This window comes from Tursiops truncatus, chromosome 2 (genome assembly GCF_011762595.2).
Source record: "Tursiops truncatus isolate mTurTru1 chromosome 2, mTurTru1.mat.Y, whole genome shotgun sequence".
NCBI lineage: Eukaryota > Metazoa > Chordata > Mammalia > Artiodactyla > Delphinidae > Tursiops > Tursiops truncatus.
In genome coordinates, this window is record NC_047035.1 from 107,737,361 (window position 1) to 107,758,551 (window position 21,191).

The following is a 21,191-nucleotide window of genomic DNA, read 5'->3' on the forward strand; positions in this document are numbered from 1 at the left end:
ACACATTAAAAGGATCATACACCATGATCAAGTGGGATTTATCCCAGGGATGCAAGGATTCTTCAATATACGGAAATCAATCAATGTGATACACCATATTAACAGACTGAAGAATAAAAACCATATGATCATCTCAATAGATGCAGAAAAAGCTTTTGACAAAATTCAACACCGCTGGATAAAAAAACCCTCCAGAAAGTGGGCATAGAGGGAACCTACCTCAGCATAATAAAGGCCATATATGACAAACCCACAGCAAGCATCATTCTCAATGGTGAAAAACTGAAAGCATTTCCTCTAAGATCAGGAACAAGACAAGGATGTCCACTCTCACCCTTATTATTCAACATAGTTTTGGAAGTCCTAGCCATGGCAATCAGAGAAGAAAAAGAAATAAAAGGAATACAAATTGGAAAAGAAGTAAAACTGTCACTGTTTGCAGATGACATGATACTATACATAGAGAATCCTAAAGATGCCACCAGACAACTACTAGAGCTAATCAATGAATTTGGTAAAGTTTCAGGATACAAAATTAATGCACAGAAATCTCTTGCATTCCTATATATTAATGATGAAAAATCTGAAAGAGAAATTAAGGAAACACTTCCATTTACCACTGCAACAAAAAGAATAAAATATCTAGGAATAAACCTACCTAGGGAGACCAAAGACCTGTATGCAGAAAACTGTAAGATACTGACGGAAGAAATTAAAGATGATACCAACAGATGGAGAGATATACCATGTTCTTGGATTGGAAGAATCAATATTGTGAAAATGACTATACTACCTAAAGCAATCTACAGATTCAGTGCAATCCCTATCAAATTACCAATGGCATTTTTTACAGAACTAGAACAAAAAATCTTAAAATTTGTATGGAGACAGAATAGCCAAAGCAGTCTTGAGGGCAAAAAGTGGAGATGGAGGAATCAGACTGCCTGACTTCAGACTATAATACAAAGCTACAGTCATCAAGACAATATGGTACTGGCACAAAAACAGAAATATAGATCAACCCACACACCTATGGTCAACTAATCTATGACAAAGGAGGCAAGGATATAAAATGGAGACAAGACAGTGTCTTCAACAAGTGGTGTTGGGAAAACTGGACAGCTACATTTAAAAGAATGAAATTAGGGCTTCCCTGGTGGTGCAGTGGTTTAGAGTCCGCCTGCCGATGCAGCGGTCATGGGTTTGTGCCCCGGTCCAGGAAGATCCCACATGCTGTGGAGTGACTAGGCCCGTGAGGCATGGCCACTGAGCCTGCGCTTCCGGAGCCTTTGCTCCGCAACGGGAGAGGCCACAACAGTGAGAAGCCCACGTACGGCAAAAAAAAAAAAAAAAAAAGAATGAAATTAGAACACTCCCTAACACCATACACAAATATAAACTCAAAATAGATTAGAGACCTAAATGTAAGATTGGACACTATAAAACTCAGAGGAAAACATAGGAAGAACACTCTTTGACATAAATCACAGCAAGATCTTTTTTGATCCACCTCCTAGAGTAATGGAAATAAAAACAAAAATAAACAAATGGGACCTAATGAAACTTAAAAGCTTTTGCACAGCAAAGGAAACCATAAACAAGATGAAAAGACAACCCTCAGAATGGGAGAAAATATCTGCAAACGAATCAAGGGACAAAGGATTGATCTCTAAAATATATAAACAGCTCATGCAGCTCAATATTAATAAAACAAACAAACCAATCCAAAAATGGGCAGAAGACCTAAATAGACATTTCTCCAAAGAAGACATACAGATGTCCAAGAAGCACATCAAAAGCTGCTCAACATCACTAATTATTAGAGAAATGCTAATCAAAACTACAATGAGGTATCACCTCACACCAGTCAGAATGGGCATCATCAGAAAATCTACAAACAACAGATGCTGGAGAGGGTGTGGAAAAAAGGGAACCCTCTTGCACTGTTGGTGGGAATGTAAATTGATACAGCCACTATGGAGAACAGTATGGAAGTTCCTTAAAAAACTAAAAATAGAATTACCATATGACCCAGCAATTCCACTACTGGGCATATACCCAGAGAAAACCATAATTAAAAAAGACACATGTACCCCAATGTTCATTGCAGCACTATTTACAATAGCCAGGTCATGGAAGCAACCTAAATGCCCACCGACAGACGACTGGATAAAGGAGATTTGGTATATATATATACAATGGAATATTACTCAGCATAAAAGGGAACGAAATTGGGTCATTTGTAGAGACGTGGATGGATCTAGAGACTGTCATACAAAGTGAAGTAAGTCAGAAAGAGGAAAAACAAATATCGTACATTAACGTATATATGTGGAACCTAGAAAAATGGTACAGATGAACTGGTTTGCACGGGAGAAATTGAGAGACAGATGTAGAGAACAAACGTATGGACACCAAGGCAGGAAAGCGGCTGGGAGTGGGATGAATTGGGAGATTGGGATTGCCATGAATACACTGATGTGTATAAAATGGATGACTAATAAGAACCTGCTGTATTAAAAAAAAAAAGGGGGGGTCTTTCATATTAACCTGATATTTACCATCTATTTTGCTCTTTCTTCATTTCCAAAGACCCAGATTTCTTTGTGGTATAATTTTTCCTCAGCCTGAAGAACTTCCTTTAGCATATTTTATACAGCAGGTCTGCTAGTCATGAATTCTTTTCCTTTATCTGAAAATGTTTTTATTTCACCTTCACCCCCTAAAGAATATTTTCACTGGATATGGAATTCTGGGTTGACAGGCCTTTTCTTCAACAGGTTAAAAGTGTTGTTCCACTGTATTCTTCCCTCCACAGATTATGATGAAAACAAGTGGCCATTCAAATCCTTATTCCTCTGTAGGTAATGTGTCATTTTTGTTTAGTAGCATTCAAGATACTATTCTTTTTTTTTTTCTAGCAGTTATTTTTTATTAGAAATGGATATCTTTGGTTATTAACAGTTTGCTTTTATGTATATATAGGTGTTGTTTTCTTTGAGTTTATCCTGTCTATAGTTTACTGAGTATCTGCAAATCTAAATCTTTTACTGAATTTGGGAAATTTTATCCATTATTTCTTCAAATATTTTTCCTACCATAATCTCTTTCTCCAATTCTTTTGGAATCCCAATTTTATGTTATACATTTTGATATTGTCCCACAAGTCTCTGAGGCTCTGTTCATTTTTATAAAGTCTCTCTCTGTTCTTCCAACAGCATAATTTCTGTTACTTAATCTTTAAGTTCAATGACTCTCCTTTGTCATCTCCATTCTGCTACTGAACCCATCCAATAAGTTTATTTCAGAGTGTATTTTTTATGATAAAATTTTTTGACAAATAATTTTTCTGGTTAAGAGTTCCTTTCTTTTCTTATTTGAAATGTGTTTTTTCTTTACTTCAGGGAATCTAGTTATAATAGCTGCTTTAAAGTTTCCATCTGATAATTCCAACATCTGGGTTATCTCAGGGTTGTCTTTCCCTTGAGAATTAGTCACATTTTCCTGGTTCAAGTAATTTTGGATTTTATTTTGGACACCATGAATGTTATGCTGTGTAGTCTGGGTACTTTTATAATCTCTTGGAGAATGTTGAGCTATTGTATTAGCAGGCAGTCAACTAAGTTATGTTCAGATTGTAATTTGTGTTTTGATTTTTGTAGGTGGTGATTTAATCCCCAGTTTAATTCTCTAAGCCTTGTCCATGCTGGTCTGCATCTATCCCATGTATGTGTAGCTCAAGGGTGAGGCTCAGACTTGTGTGGGCCACACACAGAATTAGGAATCCTTCTTTCACAGATTCCCCTCATACTCTCCAGCCCACAGAGGCTCCCTTCTCTGGTTCCTCTGTCCAGGAAATATGGGGATTCACTTGAAGTTTTAGCTGCCAGGGATGCCATGCCACACTGTGACTGGGACCTGCTCTTGGAGCAAAAATGTATGAGAAAGAAAATGGGAAAATTTCCCCACAATCTGATGCTTTTATTTTTCAGAATCTTAGATAGTTTTTTTTGTATTTTGTTTGGAGTTTTTAGTTGTAAATCAGTGGGAGGGACAGGCTTTAGTAGTCTTATGTTACCACAGTGGAACTAAAGCTCTCACCCAAATTTTTAAAGAGTATTTTTGCTGGGTACAGAAAAACAGGTTGGCAGTCATTTTCTTTCAGTACTCTAAAGATGTCTTTCCAGTGTCTTTTGACATCAAATTTTCTATTCAGAAGACAACTGTCAGCTTTCTTACTGCTGCTCTTTTGAAGGTAATAGCTCTCTCTTCTTTGGCTCCTTTTTGGATTTTCTCTTTGTATTTCATTTTCATCTATTTTAACATAAGATGTCTAAGTATAGGGTGTTTTTTTTGTTTTTTTTGCATTTATTCTGCTTGACATTTGTAGATCTTCTAAATATGTGAGTGACATCTTTAATCACTTTTGGAAAATTCTTGGCAATTAGCTTTTTAAATGTTCCTTCTACCCCTTTTTTTCTTCTTCTTCTGGAACTAAATTACATCAATGTTAGGCATTTTCACTAAACCCCACATTTTTTCCTGTATTTTCCAATGTTTTTTCCCTGTCTGTATTTCAGTGTGATATTTTCTACTAACTTCCCAACTAGTTTACTAATCTTTCTTCTCCTGTTTTTTTTTTTTTTTTTTTTGTCTTTTAAATCTAACTACAGCTTTCTTAATTTCGCATCTTTTTCAGTTCTAGAATTTACACTGGTTCTTTTCAAAAGATAATTACCTGGTGAAATTTTGCATGTTTCTAGCTTTTTTTTCTCACCCTTTTCTCTATTTTCTTGGACATATTTTAATTACTTCAAAGTATCTTGCTAATTCAAATATTTAGATCACCTGAAGGTCTGTTTCCTCCATCTGTTTTTCTTTTGTTTTTAATTATGGTCCTTGTCTCTCAGTACAGCTTTCTTTTTTTTTTTTTAATATTTATTTATTTGGCTGCACTGGTCTTAGTTGCAGCACTTGGGATCTTCGCTGCAGTGTGCGGGATCTTTAGTTGTGGTGTGTGGGATCTTTAGTTGCAGCATGCAGGCTCTTAGTTGAGGCACGCAGGATCTAGTTCCCTGACCAGGGATGGAACCCGGGCCCCCTGCACTGGGAGTGTGGAGTCTTAACCACTGGATCACCAAGGAGGTCCCTCAGTATAGCTATTTTTAATTCAGTAATAGAATATAAAAAATTATATATAAAAAACTGTAAGGACTCCAGTTGATGTTCTGGTCCTCTGGAAAGGACACACTTTTTCCTTGTTAGAGTAAAGGCTGATTAGTTTAATCTAATCACAGACTGAGCTGAGTCCAGCCTAGGTTGCAGTTTTGGTCAGGTTCAGTCTACCTCTGTTTTGCCAATGCTCCTAAGGCATGGCTCTGCAGGAATTTGAACTAAGGGCCTGGTGTGTACACCAAAGCTTCCCTGCCCTCACTTTCACCAGCTCCCAGCAGCTTATGAACTAAGCTATTGTATTCCCAGCACCACGAAACTGCTGAGAACTCTTAATTATCAGAGACATTCTGCTTATGTTTTCAGACTAATGTTTCATGCAGTATCAGTATTTGGAAAATGTCCTGAAGGAAAAAAGTTGTGTATCTGAGAACCGTCCAGTCTCTATTTTTGTCTCTCCAGCTCTACAAGATCCCAAAAGTCCTGCTGGCACCCTCACCTCTCCACAGTCCTCTGATAAGGCAAAGCCTGGATTTGCAACCTCTTGCTCTGTGCTCAGAATAAGCAAATGCCCTCAAGGAAAAAGTAGCTATAAAACTTCAGCTCATCTCTGCAATTCTCCTCTCTCTAGAATCTTGCCCCTCTACTTTCTAGTTGTTTCAGCAGTTCTCTGATGACTTTAAACAAATACTTTCCATATTTCATCTAGCTTTTTGCTTTGGGAGGTATGCAGGTGTATCACAAGGTACTCCATCCTAACCAGAAAGAGAAATCCTATGCCTGGCTGGTAATTTTTGAAGGCAATAAATAATGAAGCTCAGTAAGCATTTTCATATGACTCTAATTTTTACTCCAGCTACAGATCACTTTCTTTCAAAACTGAACTAAAAATATAACCTTAGTTAGTGGATCCTTTCCTTTCGAAGTTATTGTTCAAGTCCAAATTCTGATACTTACAAACCTTACGCATCCCAAGAGTCCTTTCTGTAAAGCTGTATTTTAGGAGAATGGTAAAAACAGACATCTTTGCAAGTAAGATACTTTTGGTGGTGGAGGAGGGTAAAAGGAAAAGTAGAAAACACTAATAAACCTACCTTGGATGATGTGGTGTACATGGTGAATCTTGAATACCATTTGCTTGCTTTCTCTGCAACTCCTTTTCCAGCAGTGAACATACTGTTTCTTAGAACATCTAGTTTAGGTACTAGTAGTGTGTCTAAATTAAATGAAGGTGATGAATGGGTTAATGCATCTTGAGATTCTTCTCTAAATGGGCAAGTAGGTGAGAAGGCTGGAGAAGACCAGAGTCTATCCCTTGGTCTGTCTTCGCTTTTTGAGTAACTTTTAGATTTGGTAAGTCTCACTGGACCAGGAGAATTAGGAGGCAGGCTAGATCTTCTGCATGCCTTGACCAACGTTGGACTTTTCTTAGCGGTTACTTTATCATCACAGGCCCGTTGTAAATCAATGCTTGGTGTTCGACTTGTCAAAGGACTGCTCATGTTATTCATATACATCACAATTTCTTCAGCTAAATCCCGCCTAGCAGATGGTGTCGAAACGCTTTTGCTATCATCTTCCTCCTCTTCCTCCTCCTCTTTTTGCTGCTGTTCAGTCTCAGCAACCAAAAGAGAGAGGGGATCAAATCCTGTTGCAACATCAGTTTTTTCAAAAGGTTTTACTGAAAAGCTGCTATTCAAGCGTTGACTCCTCTTAGGATTTTGTGGAGCAATGTACCCCACTTTTGATCCATCTGTTTCATTGTCTAAGTCTTCTAAGTCAAAAATAACAGGAGAATCCACTTTATCTGCCAAACAATTAGAACCATCAAAAGGTGTATCATCATCACTAGATTCCTTCTCTATACTGTCTCTATTTGATCTTAAAGATGGCTTTCCAATATCAAGACTATTTGGTCTTGTGCTTTTTGAGATTACATTTGAAAGAATTTTTGCATCAGCTCCTAATTTTTCAACCATATCTCCAGGGTTTGCTTCCTGGTTAATTCTATTGAGCATAAGTCCCATTAGTACTCCTCCACTAAGATTTCGGTTTCTATTTCCCCAGGACATTTGCTGCTGCAAATTAGGCTCATTGTCACTTTTATGTCTTTTCCTGAAGCATCTACTGTGAATGTTTCCTGTTTCATTTGTATCCTCAAAAGATGATATTAAAAGCGGCTCAGACGAACTTTCTAAAAAACAAGAAAAGTGTTTTTAGCCACGAAAAAAGTAATATGCAAATATAAGTTGTCTGAAATATTTAAGATACTAGTAATAAAATGATAACAGCAAGCACTCATCAAGTGCCTGCGATTTCACAGATGCTATACTAGGCACTTTACTCACATTATCTACCATAATCATTCCAATATCCTTATGGGTGGAGAAAAAACTGATAGATTACCTAGACCAAAGTTACCCAGTCCTTAAGCGAGAGAACTGGGATTCGAATCAAATATGAAGGGTATGATCTGAGATATAAGGATGCACTGCTTTTTAAAACTTGTAAGATTAATATTTACCCTTGGTATATTTAACAACAATAATAATGAATTTATGTCCATTTCACTGAACGGATTAAATAACAATGGTTATACAATTGTGGTTGTGCTAGACGACCTTAAGATTCTGAGTCTTCTGCCTATAAAAACAAAACCAAAAACACTAAACCAAACCAAATAAAAGGCAGCTATGTGAGCTTTATTCATAAATAAAAATTATTTTTAAAACTCCAAATCCTTATGACTATAGATGTGGCTAAATAATTTTACCTTTGCTTTACATATTGATTCACGTTTATAACAGTCAAATGTGAATGGCCACTTTCTATTCAGAAACACTGTTCACTGCTTTTTACCAAATTACTTAGGTACCTACGCTGAAAGCAGAAATCTAGATTTTTTGATCACTTTAATTGTCCTTATGTGGGAGTCTTCTAAAGCATTAGTCTAGGTATGGTATTGTCAACTACTCTTTTTTTTTTAAATAAATTTATTTATTTATTTATTTTTGTTTGCGTTGGGTCTTTGTTGCTGCGCGCGGGCTTTCTCTAGTTGCGGTGCGCGGGCTTCTCACTGCGGTGGCTTCTCTTGTTGCGGAGCACGGGCTCTAGGCATGTGGGCTTCAGTAGTTGTGGCGCACAGGCTTAGTTGATCTGCGGCATGTGGGATCTTCCCCGACCAGGGCTCGAACCGATGTCCCCTGCATTGGCAGGTGGATTCTTAACCACTGCACCATCAGGAAAGTCCTTCAACTACTCTTTTTACATGCTTTATACAACAGAATTAGCTCTCTATAATGAGCCAATTCCTAAATATGTGCCTTTTTTCCTATCATATGATGTATTTGGGTAACAGGATAGGAGATAAAAGGGACTACTAGAGACCATAAAAGCCTACAAACTAATACTGTTTAATAAGCATACAGCATTAACAAGGAAAACAGTAGAGCAGAGAGGTAAAGTGTCTTCTTTTTTTCTGTATCAGCTTATGATTAAGTATATAAGAAACCAAGAACATACTTTCTTCTGATATTCTGGGAAACCTGCTTAACAGGTTATATATTATCAAAGACCTGGAGCAATCTTATAATCCAAAGATGTAACTCTAGGCCTGCATTTAAATAGATGTGTTCCTTTGCAAAGTAAGAACAATGCAATGGCCTATAGACAAATAAAGCTGGTTATCAAATTATACCAGGGGTTGGCAAACTACACTGCTGAGCCAAATCCAGCCTGTGGACTGTTTATATACAGTCTCTAATGGTTTTAACATTTTAAAAGAGCTGTAAAAATCACACACACAAAGAACAAGCAATAGAGACTTTATGTGGCCTGTAAGGCCTAAAATGTTTACACCTGGCCATTTACAGAATAGTCTGTCTGACTCTAAGTTTATATACCTGCTAAATTCCAGCAGACTAGGCTGGATGCTGCGCACCTCTAATAGAGAGGCTGCAAACTATTTAACTTCCTTGGGCCTGGTGGCTCTATGACGTAATTCTGGCAAGTGATAGTAAAGTGGTAGTTTTTGAGGGTTTCTGGGAAAACGTCTGCTTTCCTGGTAAAGGAGGTAGATGTTGCTGGCACTCCCCTTGCCCATTCTTTCTGCCTTGCACAGATAGGTGGTGCCTGAAGTTGCCAGCAGCTGTATTATAATCATGGTTAGGTTCAGAGATCTGAGGTAAAGCCCCTGAACCAACATCTTGGGCAATTGTTTACTCTTGAATTTCGTGAGAAAAGAAGCCCTCAACTTGTTTAAGCCAGTGTTAAGTCATATTTTCTGAGCCTTAAAACTGAAAGAATTCTGAGCTAATTTACTAGCCCTTTTTTTAGACCTTTGAACATGCTATAATCCCTTCCTACTATACAGCCTTTACATATTGCTTCCCACTGCTTAGAATGCTCCCTTTCAATTTTTCCTTTGGAACCCCTATCCTCATTTGTTTTCTACTCACCCTTCAGATCTAAGCTCAGAAACCATATTATCAAGGAAGGCTTTCCTGACCAATGTCCCTCGAAACCCAGGACAGGTTACATATTTTCATGGCAACTTACAGCCCTTCTTTTTTTTTTTTTCCCCCCTAATTTATTTATTTTTGGCTGCATTGCGTCTTTGTTGCTGTGCGTGGGCTTTCTCTAGCTGTGGCAAGCGGGGGCTACTCTTCACTGCGGTGTGCGCGCTTCTTATTGCGGTGGTTTCTCTTGTTGCGGAGCACGGGCTCTAGGTGCACGGGCTTCAGTAAATATCACACACACAAAGAACAAGCAATAGAGACTGTATGTGGCTTGTAAGGCCTAAAATGTTTACTACCTGGCCATTTACAGAATAGTCTGTCTGACTCTAAGTTTATATACCTGCTAAATTCCACCAGACTAGGCTGGATGCTGTGCATCTCTAACAGAGAGGCTGCAAACTATTTAACTTCCCTGGGCCTGGTGGCTCTATGACATAATTCTGGCAAGTGATAGTAAAGTGGTAGTTTTTGAGGGTTTCTGGGAAAACAAGCCAATTTTCTAAGGCATATAATAGGTTTCCTAGGTATGAACTAGAGTTGTTAGTTTATCCTTAAGATTTTTGACTCCTTTACCAGGAAAGTAGATGTTTTCCCAGAAACCCTCAAAAACTACCACTTTACTATCACTTGCCAGAATTATGTCATAGAGCCACCAGGGCACGTGGGCTCAGTAGTTGTGGTTTCCGGGCTCTAGAGAGCAGGCTCAGTAGTTGTGGCACACGGGCTTAGCTGGTCTGCGGCATGTGGGATCTTCCCGGACCAGGGCTCGAACCCGTGTCCCCTGCATTGGCAGGCGGATTCTTAACCACTGCGCCACCAGGGAAGCCCTTACAGCCCTTCTTGCCAGTATTTAATATCAGGGTGTTTTTATATTTACTTGATTATTTGATTAATGTTTTCCCAGCCCTCCCATGTACTTCTCTTTGGAGGCAGGGACCATGTTTATTTTTGTTCTTTACTATATCCTCAGTAGCACCTGGCATATGGTAGCAGGTATAGTAGGAGCTCAAAAAATAATCGCTGAATGAATATTGTCTGCTGGGAAACAACTGCAGCCAAGAGACCAACCCAGAATATAACATAGTATAATATATTATAATATGCCATGTTACAGCTAAATGTGGTAGCTAAAGGGAAAAAGTTAAAGCACACTAAAAGCAGAATTAGGCTTAAAAAAACATTTCAGAGTATGTTTTCATATTTCAGAGCATGCTTGATTTCAGAGTAAATTGTCTTGTGATTGAATTCTCAGTAATTCAATATAAATTAATCAAAATGTTAAAATTCCCAAGATAACCATGAAGTAACCATAGGATGATGATTTTATTTCAATTACCAACCAAACATTAAAACATTTCTTTGGTTATTCCACTCCCACATCTTTTAGAAGCTGTCATTTATTTATATAATGATATAAATAAAATATACATATACTGTACTGCAACACATGAAGAAACTTGAAAGGTGTTTTGAATTCTAGCAAGTACTAGTATGTAAGAAAAAAGTTACAGAAATGTAAGTATTCCTATAAATCCCACATATAGTCTTTGGTAGTAGTGATAAACCCAGAGTACTTAACAGATGGGAAAGTTTTCAAGTCAAAAATCTAGAGCAGGGGTCGTCATGGGCCAGAAAGTAAATATTTTAGGCTCTGCAGGCCATACAGTCTCTGTGGCAACTCCACAGCTCTGCCAACGTAGTGCCAAAGCAGCCATAGACAATATGTAAGTGAATGAGCTGGGTGTGTGACAATCAACCTTTGTTTATCAACACTGAACTTTCATATAATTTTCAGGTGTCACAAAATATTTTTCTTCTTTTGATTTCTTACCATTTAAAAATGTAAAAAACCATCCTTAGCTTGTGGGTCTGTACAAAAACCAGGCTGCAGGCCTGGTTTGGCCCATGGGCCACAGTTTGCCTACCCCTGAGTTAGAGGCATATCTAACTATGCTGCAGAAAAACAAACATCATTGCAGCAGCAGGGCCTTTATAGAGATATTTCAGCTTTGACAGCACAAGTCCTTCAGTGTTTGTTTAGATTACAATGATGCAGAACTGAGCTAATACAAAAAATAAAATAATGTAATTATGAAATCAGACTATTAACACTAGAAACTCTGAATCTTATGTCTGTTTATTGCCCCCCAAAACAGTCTGATGAAAAACTTGTGAGACAAGGTATTATCCCAGGTCCTAAAATGACTTTTCCATTAAGTAGCTGAGAAGTTATGGGACCTGCCAATAGTCCGACTATGCCTGAGTTTTCTCATCTTTGAAAGAGTGCTAATACCCCCTCTCACTAATATAAGCACTGCTGTAATAATACATGAAAAATAATATATAGAAAGTGCTTTGAAAAGAAAAAATATTAGGTATTGTTATTTAAACTACCTGAAGGACTATCCTTTCGCCTCTGAAAAAAACAGGAACAACACGAAGACTAAGGAACTCTATGCTTCATTTAAAAGTTGGCGAGGTGTCTGGTACCCTCAGATTGATCATCTCACTTGCTCCCCACTTCCCCCTTCCCAAAACTCCCCACAGTCCAAACTCAAAAGGCAGCTTGTAGGTATGTCCCTTTACTTTGTTACAATAAAAGCTTGAACAAACTATATTATAAAATACAGAATTTAAGCTTCTAAACTATACCATGAGAGGCTGCGAAAGTATACCAAAAAACCAAAACAAAAACAAAAACCAAAACAAAAAAACGAAAAATGAAAAAATCCCTTGAGAATTAAGACTTAAAAAAAAATATTCACTAGAAATACAGATACAAGTTATTCTGCACATAACAGACGAATACCATTCAACTTACCTGTGCTTTCTCCTGATGTTTTATCAGCACTGTTATTTGCAGCACTGAGGCGAACTATACTGGAAGAACTTTGATAATTGAGCTTAGGAAGACAATCAGCACTTCCCTTTGCACTCTCGCTCTCTGACACTGTAAAGATTAAAATGCAACTGTTAAGATGAAATCTATATACATCAGAGGAGCCATAAAGAGAAGTAGCTTTTAGTTCTAAATACTTCTCCCGGAAAATACGTGATGAGAAAATACTGAACACCTCTATATCTATATTTGTCAATCACGAATAACTGATACCATTCATTCAAGTCCTCAAGGTGTGTATCAAACAACTAAGTACTGGTCACACATGAGGTCCATGCATACATTTTATATTTCTTCTTTGGTTGTGAAACACTGCTTTTGACGGGGGGAGGTAAGCAGGAAAAATATAAGTCACAGACCATTAATAAAAGCATTAAATAAAAATACTGTTAAGCCCCAGAAAAGAGCCACTGTTTGAAGAAATATATATTTCTACTACAAGAATAGTATTTGATCGGAGGGTGTTTTGCCACTAAGACTACAAACTTCACACATGAAGTACTTGTACATTGGAATATTAGGTGGTGTAGAGAGCTTTTATAATGGGAGGAAATAGGAGTAACAATGGGAAAATGAAACATAAAATTAGTACTTTTATACTTAAAGTCACTCGACTTTTCTATTAATGTAAGCTCACAGTTTTATACAATATCAACTTAGTACCTACAGGAACTAGAATCACTCCCTTTCTTATCTTCTTCTTCTTGAATGTCCTCAGTAGATGTATCCCCTCTTCTAACTTCATCCTTAGACAGTGAATTATATCCAAGGTCAGACTGGCCACCTGGAAAAAGAAAAAGACAAAAAACCCTATGCTGTTTATCATCAACTTCTTTAGTAGTAAGAAGAAATGGAATTAGAAGCAACACATTGGTGTTTAGATTTACTCATAGAAATTTTTCTGGATAACTTCCAGTTGAAAGCATTATTTTGTTAGTTCCTCCCCATCTCTATTAACGTAAGAAAGGGATGATCACAAAATAATTTATTTTTAGTTTCACAATGTAGTCAACAGTAATTACGTATGTTCACACTACTATCTGGGCTCCAAAAGACACAGACAAACCACACATTCTTTATACAAGTCCATGACCTTTCTAGGTGAAGGTCTGAGATCCAGCTAAGCAACGGAGAAGAAAAATCTGCAGGGAACTCCTAACAAAACACTCACACACAGATCACTGGAGCCAAATGTCTAAATCATCTGACCAAAAAAATGGGTTTATTTAAACTTATTGATAGGTAGTTATTCTGAAAATTCAACTGAATAATTACTGAATTGCACATGAGTACAAATACATGGGAATGAGAAAAAAAACTAATGTTAAAGCTATTAAGAAAAGCAAACTCTGCATCAATATAAGAAAACTTCTAATACACTGTTCTGTTAAAGAGGCCCTCTGTAATTTTCAGCAAATTGTTTTCACTAGATTAGCATCAAAACATAAGGTTTTGAATTCTAGTACTCTACCTTAGGAGACATGATTTTAAGTAAACCACTTAACCTTTTTGTTTGAATCTCAAGTTCCCAGATTTATAACATAAAAGGTTGTTATGATTATATGAGTATATGACTGCATTAAAAATGGTTTTATAAACTTGCAAAGAACTATCTAAAGAAATTGTATTAAGTATCATTAGGTATTTACTTTAATATCTTTGTTATAATTTTGAGTTTGGTATTTTTTCTAATCAGTTTCATCTCTATTTCCAAAGACACTATAAATTATAAAACGTGAAGATAATCTTGATAAAATTCATGCTTTTATTATAAGGTCTGCACTGCTTTAAGATGGCCTTTTTAAAATTTTTTTATTTTTTTGCAGTATGTGGGCCTCTCACTCTTGTGGCCTCTCCTGTTGCGGAGCACAGGCTCCGGACGCGCAGGCTCAGCGGCCATGGCTCATGGGCCCAGCCGCTCCGCGGCATGTGGGATCTTCCCAGACCGGGGCACGAACCCGTGTCCCCCGCATCGGCAGGCGGATTCTTAACCACTAGCGCCACCAGGGAAGCCCCCTAAGATGGCCTTTTTAAAGGCCACAATTAAAAACAAAAGATGGATTTCTTCATTTTTAAGAGCTAATGCCTAAGGATGACTACTACAACTCTGTGATTAAATTCACAATTGCATGAACAAGAAACAAAACCAGGGCTTCCCTGGTGGCGCAGTGGTTGAGAGTCCGCCTGCCGATGCAGGGAACAAGGGTTCGTGCCCCAGTCTGGGAAGATCCCACATGCCGTGGAGCGGCTGGGCCCGTGAGCCATGGCCACTGAGCCTGCGCGTCCGGAGCCTGTGCTCCACAACGGGAGAGGCCATAACAGTGAGAGGCCCGCGTACCATGAAAAAAAAAAAAAAAAAGAAACAAAACCAGTCAAGGAAGAACAACATATCAAAGCACATAGCTTATATTTATTACTCTTAAAAGTATGCATAAAAGGAGACAGACCAACAATGTTAAAATTTGAAGATAGAAGCCTCCATATTTTATTATTAATGCTTAGATTTTTAAAGTTTCTGTCCATTAATAGGTAGCTCTTACACTGTATTCACAAGTCATGTCTAATTTTTATAATGTAATAATGAAATGGACAGAATTATTTAAATAATTTAGGTGTGTCAGTTTTAATAATAGAGAAAGTTTATGTACAAATCTTATATTTTAATGAAATTAAGTCATCTTTAGTGCTAGAATGTTACAAGTTTTATATATATTTAAAATTTTTCATTATAGCTTTTAATTTTAATATAGTTGAAGACTCGCAAGAAGTTGCAAAAATAATACAGTACAGAAAGTTCCTGTGTACTCTTTATCCAGCTTCCCTGAATAATATCTTACATGAAACATGGGACACTGTTAAATCTTGGAAATTGATGTTGATATGGTACTATTAACTCAGATCAGGGATCTAAGTTTCTTTTTTTAAAATCCTAACAACATTAAAAGAACTATAATAACATGTTCATAATACAAAGAAGAACTTACCCTAAGAAAATGATATGATAAAGAGACCTGTGTACTATCCAGAGTTAATTGGATTATCATGGACTAAACACTCGAATACGTTCTTAAACTTTCATTTCTATTCAAATAGAGAATGAATAAAATTGCATAGTTATAAAATACAATGTCATATGCCTACCACATAAAATTAAAAAGTGACAGTTACATATATCACTGAAAATTAAAATCTAAAAAAGACAGGCTAGCAAACCTAGTTTTTAAAATGTATTGTAATAAATGTATACATAAGCACACACAAACCTGTACTAGATCTATCATCAGAAGCATACATTTTGATTAAACCCGTATTAAAAGGTGCCTGCTCCACAGTGTGTGTCCCATGACCACTATCCATGCTGCCATGACTAACAGCATCCAGGTCACTGCCATCTGCTTAAGAACACAATTTGACAGCATTTTACTACTCACGGAGATACCAAAAATACATATTAGCTTGCTGCTCAAGTTAATAATCTACTAATACTGAACATGACAAGCGTCACATAATTAGCAAAATACAACTATAACAAAGAAACCTATTGTGAATTATTAATGAATACTAAAACAAGACCACCAAAGGTAGAAAATTTAACAGTTGCAACAAAATAAGTAAAATTTGGTGTTTTTTTAAATGGGAAGAACACTCTAATATTAGAATTTGCTTAATGGCAATAAAAACTAGAAAACATTCAATATTTTGAAACTAATTAAAATTTCTAAAAAGTGGAAATTGTAACTAGTCAATTAATTTTAAAGAAAAAGTACAACATATACATCCCTTAAAAACTTCTAATTACCTGAGAGAGTTGTTTGTGATAAATGTGCGTGTTTCTTTAAAGCTCTTTTGAACTGTGCTACTCCTAAAACAACGTTCCTCACTTTTGTCCAAAGAAAATAGCCACTACGACTCCTTGAAGGCCAGGTACTTTCCAAAACAGCCTATTCATTTGACAAAATAAAATAATTAGTAAAATAATTTTTATAAATGAACACCCACTGGCTTTAGAGTTAATCTAAAGAATAAGTAGATTGTATAATCCAAAATATCAATAGAACAAAAAAAATCTTACTTCCAATTTACAAAATATATTTTAGATACTCTAAAATAAATACCAAATAATCCCTGCATCATTTATTTCTGCCATTAAACTAAGGTTGTGAAATCACAAAAGTTATACTCTTTCTCCATTAAGTCAAAATAATTACCTTATTATAATAACCATACGTTATGGCATTGGGGTCAATACCAGCTTTCTGCATTTCAAACAGCACTCGAACTGCAAGCACTGGCTGATCATACTGTCCACAGAGCTGCATAAGAATGCGGTAGCACACCTGGAACACAGTAATTTCGAAAGTGTACAGAATCAAAATATCTATGTACATAAATCTGGAATAAAATAATGCATTTTAAAGGATAATTGTTACCTCATCAGGTGGATCCATCTTCTTTGACTGCATTTTTTTAAGCACATCATAGGCTGTTTTCAGAGCCCTGACTTTTGAATGACATACTTTCACATAAGCTGGGAGACAAATAAACCACAGCCCGTAACAGTGACGCAGTAGACACCTAGACCACATCTGAGGAATGGAAGAGTACCTCTTGGCAATTTTATGGGCTGATTTAATTTCCTAGAAAAAATGCAAGGATCTTATTAATAAATTTGCACACTTAAGCATCCTTATCTTTAACTGAAGGCTGAGCAAGTACAACTCACATGCTTTTATAATGTTTCCCTAACAAAATCTGTCTACAATTAATATATATTCAAGTCTCTGCTTTAATCTGTATTATACAATATGTAAAATAATGTTCTAGAACAAGAGAACTGGTTAATTTTTTGAAGTCAGATTACTCTAAATTTTCTTCAGAATGCTTCAGGGAGCATAAATGATCTGCTAATAGTTATATATGGGGTACTAAAGTATATTAAGGGAGGAAGAGTGTCAAATTTATTTTTGTTCTAATACTTGATTACATGAAGAATACAAAATCATCAAAGCACCTGTTTTGTTCTTCTGAACATGGGAGAAGGGCTACTAGGACTACTTGATTTTGAAGGCAATTTGCTCTTTCGGGTTTGTAGAAATCCTTCAGGTCTCTCAAATAAATTGTTCCTAAGAACTGGAAATCCATTATAGCTGTTTTTGAAAAGAAAAAAAAAAATCTCAAGCACACATAGATGATCATACTGGTTACAAGCTAAAAAAAAATTATGACCAATAACTTATTTTAACTTATTAACTTATTTTAACTATCTTTCTCCATCAGACTATGATAATCAACAAATATTCACGCTAATGTTGCTTTTCTTACTATAATAATAAAAATGTAATAGCCAAATACAGATTCAAGTATGTATTTTAGAGGGAAAAAAGTGAAATACATTTAAATTTTGCTGAACTTGACACCAAACTCCAAAGTAACTCAAAAAAACTTTGTTAGTATTTGTGTAAATAAATAGCAAACATATCAGATAATACGGGTAAAAGGCCCACCAAATCAATACTCTTTCACACAGGACAGTTATTAATATCATTGTTTGGATTAACATATTACTGTAGAACCTTCCTCTTAAAAAATGCAAATAACATAAGTCAACCAGGACAACCTATTACATTATCATGAATGGATTTAACTGGTTAGGTAAGCTGATTCAGGGCCTCATTTATGAGAAAGAAAATTGAAGAGGTTGGAGAAGAGGAACAAAGATTAGAATAGGCAACTCTATGAGGAGGTGGGCCTAATTTGGGTGCTAGAGCAGAGTGTTTGGGGCATTTAAAAGGTAGCAGCAGCTGGGAAAAAGACATGCTAAAACGACAGAAGAAGCCCCTGAGGAGAAAACTTATCCTACTTTAGAATATTCTTAAAGGCATATAAATAGTTTTAATTAACTAAGAAGAAAACTAACTATAATAAAAGATAAACTATATCTATTATACATTATTATAGGAAAATCCAGTAGAATAAGAAAATATTAGTCATGACTGAATGTTAAGTAGGAATAAAATAGCAATGAAGTTCAGGAAAACTATGTCGCCTAAGAAAATTCACTGTATGTACATGGTGTGATAATAAGACCATTCTGTGTATCTTATGGAAACTTATTGTCTTATCATTTTATACAGACAATGCAAGTATATGAGTTACCTCCTACTAACAGGATCCACTGTGGCCATTAAAGACACTTAAGGATTTTCCAATGATGGGTATGATTACACCAAAATTATATTAGTAGTCTCAAGGAAAAAAAAATGACTTAGATTCTTTAAAAAAATGGGAACTTTTTAAGCTAAGTAATTTTCTTATTAAAGGACTAAATCTAAAGGTAAATTTTAAATTAAAAAGTTAAAACCAAACCACAAAAAGAAAAACAAACTATATTAGTGAAATATACCAAAAGAAGTCTTAGAAGTGTATAATGTACGAAAGAGATAAAAGAAATGAGATCTTGTTTAGAAAGAAAAAGAAGAAAGAGAAATTATGAGAAATATTTTAAATGTCTTTGAGAAAAGGCAGACTTCTAAAAATTGACATGAGCAATATATAAAAATTAAGGGTAGGAATCAGGTGGCTTATGAAGTAATCAACATTCACAAACATCTGTTACACTACTTTTTCATCTGTAAAAAGAAGAATTCAATCCAAGTTATAAATAAGGATGTCCTGAAAAATCCCTTTTCAATGAAAATAACAAACTGTGACTTAATGAATAATAGATGTGAAATAGTTTTAGAATCTTTAAATAAGAAATTATTGGAGAATTTAAAAAATCTAAAAGGAAATGCCATTTTAATGGTATACTAGAAACTACCTCTAGTTATAACAAATGTTATATATATGTGTGTATGTATATAAATACATATCTAGATATATAGATGTATAATAAATCTACCTCTATCATAACCCTATCACTGTGCTCAGAGTTTTTCTCTTTCCCACTAGACTTGAAAACGAGACCAGTGGATCATTCAAGTCTATACCAAGCACTTAGCACAGTACCTGAGCCAATTTCCTAAATTAACAATGACCAATCCCAATAGTTCTGAATTTTCTTGACTTTATAAAACTCATGGAAAAATTAAAAGCCTAAAAAAATCACATCATCCAAATCAAGGCCACAGATATCAACTCTAAATTAGATTTAATCCTTTTTTAAAAAATTGAAGTATAGTTGATAATCCTTTTGTAAACCAAGGTTACATTAACCAGCCTGTGTTGGGGGAGGGGATGAAAGTGAGGAAACCAGCCTTAGGGAGAAACAAAAATAAAAATTCTGTAATAAAAGTGCTGCATTTTGGTGGGGTGGGCCCTAACTTCTTAATCAACATTTATGAGAATATATACTTATGCAGATATAGAGAGCTTCTTAAGTCTATAGAATGCAAAATTATATATTTTTTCTTTTTATACCTCAAAACTTAGTAATGGATGTGGGATAAGCTTGCTTACCACCTAAAAATTAGGGATCTGTAAAGTTTGGATTTTTGAAAATACCACAGTCCTTAGAAAGCTACGTCACAGATGATGGATTGCTTCTCTCTTTCAATCTCAAACATTCTGCCTCTTGAATACCTGTACTGTAAAGGGGGTTCTTCACCATTGGGTAGATGGGGAATCTCAGGTGGTGTTACAAAAACAGTATGTTCACTTTTGAAAGATTCATCCAGTTCTATAAGTCGCACTTCACCACTCTTGTCCATATCCACCTGAAGGAGTTTAAAAAACATACATTAAAAAAATACATTCGCCAGACAAGTGTTTGTCTATAGGGGAATGGTTAAATAAAACATTTACACAACTGGATACTAAGGAACTATTTTTTTTAAAAAAAAGAATGAGCAAGTCCTCTACGTAGCACTATATAAAGCTCTCCAGGATAATTAAGTGAAAATAATAAGATTCAGGACATTGTATACTATCTTTTAAGTAAGAAAGAGGGAAAATTTTTTTTAATTAAAAAAAAGAAAGAGGGAGCAATAAGAACACATATTCATTTTTTGCTTGTAGTCACATAAAGAATACTTAAAAAAAAAAAAAAAAAAGAGGGACTTCCCTGGCGTCCAGTGGTTACGACGCTGCGCTTCCACTGCAGGAGGTGCAGGTTCGATCCCTGGTCGGGAACTAAAATCCTGCATGCCATGCAGCAGCGCAGCCAAAAATAGGGGAAAAAAAAAAGTAATTATCTATTTGGCTAAGAGGAGATGAAGGGAGTGGACAAGAATGGGACAGGACCAGATTTCCCAATATATACCTTTTAATGTTATTTTTGCATTTTGAATAATGAAAATTTATTCAAGAAATACTATTTAAAAATATTATTATATTAACATATAATAATATTAAAACGTACGTGTGTGTGTGTTGAGAATACTGGGTTCTGTCTTTGATTTCTACTAAATATAACGAATTTCCCTAAGTTCTTCCAGCATATGTAGAAGCACATTTGAATTAAATTCTAGTCACATCAATATTTAAAGCATTTTAGTAGTACTATTTCCCCTAGATACTCTATGGTAAGGTAATAAGTCATAAAAAATAAAAACTTCATAGAATCTAAACTTCCCAAAAGGCACTCGTAAACTAAAGAGCACGAC

General features: G+C 35.8%; 1 protein-coding gene across 8 annotated transcripts in view; it reads right to left on the bottom strand.

The window, feature by feature from the left end:
- The window catches only part of DENND4A (DENN domain containing 4A), a 131,632-nt gene that overhangs the window by 22,300 nt on the left and 88,141 nt on the right, over positions 1 to 21,191 (bottom strand). For 4 of the 8 annotated variants that reach the window (XM_033851840.2, XM_033851844.2, XM_019948505.3 and 1 more), the window contains 9 exons: positions 20,170 to 20,303; positions 17,600 to 17,735; positions 17,019 to 17,225; positions 16,797 to 16,925; positions 16,388 to 16,529; positions 15,852 to 15,983; positions 13,256 to 13,372; positions 12,511 to 12,639; positions 6,267 to 7,366 (listed from right to left, as the gene is read on the bottom strand). In XM_033851840.2, the coding sequence (XP_033707731.1) occupies positions 6,267 to 7,366; positions 12,511 to 12,639; positions 13,256 to 13,372; positions 15,852 to 15,983; positions 16,388 to 16,529; positions 16,797 to 16,925; positions 17,019 to 17,225; positions 17,600 to 17,735; positions 20,170 to 20,303 (2,226 nt within the window). The remainder of the gene's footprint in view (positions 1 to 6,266; positions 7,367 to 12,510; positions 12,640 to 13,255; positions 13,373 to 15,851; positions 15,984 to 16,387; positions 16,530 to 16,796; positions 16,926 to 17,018; positions 17,226 to 17,599; positions 17,736 to 20,169; positions 20,304 to 21,191) is intronic. The other 4 variants (XM_019948500.3, XM_033851841.2, XM_033851842.2 and 1 more) reach the window with 2 other exon arrangements.